General features: G+C 44.5%; 1 protein-coding gene across 1 annotated transcript; it reads right to left on the reverse strand.

Annotated features, from left to right (window-relative positions):
* Positions 1 to 926: 926 nt before the first annotated feature.
* LOC127631368 (leucine-rich repeat transmembrane protein FLRT1-like) lies at positions 927 to 3,002 on the reverse strand. Its single transcript, XM_052109469.1, has one exon. The coding sequence runs from the start codon at positions 3,000 to 3,002 to the stop codon at positions 927 to 929; it is 2,076 nt and encodes a 691-aa protein (XP_051965429.1).
* Positions 3,003 to 4,145: the final 1,143 nt, after the last annotated feature.

The following is a 4,145-nucleotide window of genomic DNA, read 5'->3' on the forward strand; positions in this document are numbered from 1 at the left end:
AGTGTGTGCATTAGTGTATCTATCAACACACCAGGATTCAGTTATAATTTGAAATTTTAAAAGAGTTTATCAAGACACATAAACCCATTTCACAAATTATCTTCACTTAATCCCAGTCTGAAAGCAGATCAGTCAGCAAAACGCTTGCTGGATGTCTTCGTAGTAGCATCAGGCAGCTATCAGGTGTTTTAGATTTTAATTAAGTTTATTTTTTAGGCATTTAAAACCTGTAAAAACTGTAGCTTTTGAAGACCTTTTCTTTGCTTGGCCGAGACACCTTCAGTAGAAATGAGTAGTCGCCATGTCTTGTGCAGCTCAAGTCTCCAAAATAAACAATCGTGTGAACACATGCATTGTCTTGAAGGTTCACTTGCCAAAAACATTTCCAACTTATTCAAAGTAGAAAGTCTGGCCTGATGCTGGACTCAAAACCATTTCTAGCCAATGAACAGTCATGGTTCAAATCTTTAACTCAGGGACTCTTTAACCATAGGAGAAAAATATTGAAATATAATGCAGGTTGTTTATTTTCAATGCAAAAAATTGCCTTCCTCCTAAGTTAAGTAATGAGCTCTATGAGAAAGAGTCTGTGAACTGACTGCTGTGTGATCTGCCCTTGAATCCACCTCAGTGTGCCAGCCAGAGATAAAACAGCAATGTCAGGGACACTGATCATTGCACCAGGAGGTGAAAATAGCATTTGGTATCACCACCTGAAATGGCATCATCACCTCCTGGCACTGCACTCATAATGCTGTTTCCCATAAGCATCTGGGCCAATTAAAATTTTTGTAGTGTCATGAACAGCAGGCTACACTGTAATGGAGACCAGAAGGCACAAAGGGATTCTGCAGAGCCCATGAGGATTAAAAACTTTGTATCAATGCAGTGCATGACTCCTAATTATACTTGTTAAATCGGGGGTATCATGTGTAGGAGTAATCTATATCTGGAATGCCTCCTTCTCTATAGCCACGGTTGGTACCATAACCAGAACTGGTCATGTTATTGGGTGGCTTATATAGACCTGTGCCATTGGAGGGGAAGATAGTGTGTATAATGTAATCCTCTCGTACTGGTTTGGGTTCAAGGTGCTGCCTTGCTGCCATTGGCATCATCTGAAATCCAGGACCTCTAATCTCTAAAATAGTATTGTCTTTCTTGGTGCCTGACTCAATGTAGTCATCATAGTGTTTGCTCTTGCGAGAACTACTGCGACTGTAGTGGTCTCTTGAGGCGAGTCGTCCTGCACGGTGCCCATACCAGCAGAAAATGGCAATGATAAGAGTGAGGGAAACTACTGCAGTAGCACCTCCGATAATTCCAGCAAGTGGAAGAGAGGTCATGTGATCAGAGCTCTGGTCCTCACTTTCATCATCAGGCTGGTTGGAATTGGATGTTTCAGTCCTGGCACAAACTGGAACCTCATTTGATTCTGTGTCACCCCCAGGCAAACTACTTCTGCTTCCACTGTTAGACACTAATGGCACCATGCATATGATATAGCTGGAAGCAGGCTGTAGGGAGGTAAGAAGATACTCACGCTGAACTCCTCTAACCAAGGTCTCTGTGATGGACCCCATGGCAGAGCTGGTTCCTAGACGAAGCCAACTTAATCGAAAGGAGGAAGAGGTTTGTGCCACGCTCCAAGTAACCCGAATGCTGTCACTGGATATAGGTTTCACATTCAGGGCCAGGTTCTTTCCCACACCACTACTGCTTAATGTGTAGTCCAACCCTGTTTCTGGGAGACCCAGACCTGGCCGCTTGGACCTGAGAGTAAAAAGGGACCCTTGAGGGGGAGAGAGAGTGGTAGAACCCACCACTCCTCCACTCACTTTGTTACCTACAACACCAATCCCTGCACCTACTCCTCCACCGCCAGCAGCAGCCAACTCGCATTCATCCATCTGATTTGTGAGGTCTCTAAGTGCCATGTCTCTGACTCGCTCTGGTGTCTGGCAGATTAAGCCTCTCACTGTAATTGTGTTTCCCTTTGCCTCCAGCCAGTCATGGAGCCAGCGCAAGTTGCACCCGCAATGCCAAGGGTTGCCTCGCACAAGTAGCTGCCCTAGGCTCTCTAAATCCCTGAACAAGCCTCTGGGAAGAGTAGTCAGGTTGTTTCCAGATAGATCTAAGCACTTTAGTTGTTGCATCCCATCAAGTGAACCCCGAGGCATGTGTATAAGGGCATTGTCCTGAAGGAAGAGTCTCTGCAGGTGGGCACTGGGCAGGTTAAGAGGGGGTGTTTGAAGAGAATTACGCACCAGGGACAGTTCTGTTAAGTTTGACAGGCGTGAGAACGTATCATCAGCTATTCGTTGATTAGCTAAAAGATTACCATCCAAGACCAGGCGGCGTAAAGAGGACAAACCACGGAAGGCATGAGTGGGAATTGTGGAGATTCGGTTATCGTCTAAACGGAGCTCTTCAAGCGAGGCAGGAAGACCAGATGGGATGCTGGAGAGGTGATTTCTGGAAAGGAAAAGCAGACGTAGTCGTGGGTTGTCCACGAAGGCCTGGTCCTCAATACTGACCGTAGAAACAGAGTTGTCATCCAGATGCAACTTTTCAAGGAGCGGAAGTCTAGCAAGTGCAGCCCGTGGCAACACTCTAATGTTGTTGTCCTGGAGGTGAAGCTCCCGTAACAAAGGTGGTAAATGCATTGGAAAGTCATCCAGCTCGTTATCATAGAGATATATAACACGGACTGTAGTGTGATGCTCCAAGGACTTGGGAAGCCCTGCATTATCAATTTGATTGTTCTGAAGATAAAGGACAGATGCAGATGGCGGTAGTGGTGGGATTGCGCTCAGTCCACGATCATTGCAGTAAATAAAGTCTTCATCACAGCGACATACAGAAGGGCAAACTATGTCACCTTCACCATCCAACCCTTGTGTAGATGCTGCAGCAATCTCCAATAGCTCCAATAATGTGAGGCACAACAGCAGTAAGAAGAGAAAGTCTCGAACCTCCCCAATACCCTCAGGAGCCATCATGCAACTCTCCTGCAGGCGCTTCTCGCCTCCACTCTCCTTTTAAAGCACAATGCAGTGGTTATTTACGGAAGATGGACTCCAACCGCTGAGGATTCTATTCTTCACCCTGGAGATAGATGAAAGAGAGAGGAACACAAGTTAATACCTTGCACAGATCTTTCTGATGTTCCACTTAAAGTCAATGAAATGGAAACATAATTTACATGGCAGCTCAGGTTAATTAAATCACAACCAATTGCTTAGTCATGCTTAGTTTCTAAGCCATTTCGCAGTCACAGTTTAATTCAACTGTTGGCCTCATCGATCTATATGTCATGGACATTATAGGATTCACTAATTATGGTGGAACAGTAGGGTACAATGGGCTAAAGGCCCCTCGGGGTAAAAGGCACTTTGGATTGTATTTTCTCCTAAAACACTAAACAGCAACAAATCACTTTACACGGCAAAATGTCTGAAGTTTGATTTTGAGGTAATTTGATCAAATATTTAATCACTTTTGTAAGTTTGTAATTTTGCAAGTTTATGTTGCTAATGAGAATTCCTAAAATTATCACATTTATTCTTTAGAAAAAAAAAAGTTGTTTTAATAACTGAATATATTTGTTATATATATAACTATTAAACTATTGTCCTTTTATTTACACTGTATCACTTTAATCCCCTGGGGCCTTTTTTGATAATTTGTATCAAAACAATCTTCCGTGGGGCCTGGGTATCTCAGCGAGTATTGATGCTGACTATCACCCCTGGAGTCACAAGTTCGAATCCAGGGTGTGCTGAGTGACTCCAGCCAGGTCTCCTAAGCAACCAAATTGGGCTGGTTGCTAGGGAGGGTAGAGTTACATGGGATAACCACCTCATGGTCATGATTAGTGGTTCTCGTTCTCAATGGGGTGTGTGGTAAGTGCATAGATCACATAGAGTAACATGAGCCTCCACATGAGGAATCTCTGTTTGCCTGGTGATCGCCTGGTCTTGGATGGTGTTTCGTGTCATGAGCCACGTGATAAGATGCGCAGATTGACTGTCCCAGAAGCGGAGGAAACTGAGACTTGTCCTCTGAGACTGAGGTGAGTAACCACGCCACCACGAGGTCCTACTAAGTAGTAGGAATTGGGCATGCCAAATTGGGAGAAAAGG

Source organism: Xyrauchen texanus, chromosome 3, assembly GCF_025860055.1.
Source record: "Xyrauchen texanus isolate HMW12.3.18 chromosome 3, RBS_HiC_50CHRs, whole genome shotgun sequence".
Taxonomy (NCBI): domain Eukaryota; kingdom Metazoa; phylum Chordata; class Actinopteri; order Cypriniformes; family Catostomidae; genus Xyrauchen; species Xyrauchen texanus.

What these genes read in the sequence shown, in the direction of transcription:
- LOC127631368 (XM_052109469.1), bottom strand. Translation starts at nt 3,002, where the DNA reads ATGATGGCTCCTGAGGGTATTGGGGAGGTTCGAGACTTTCTCTTCTTA.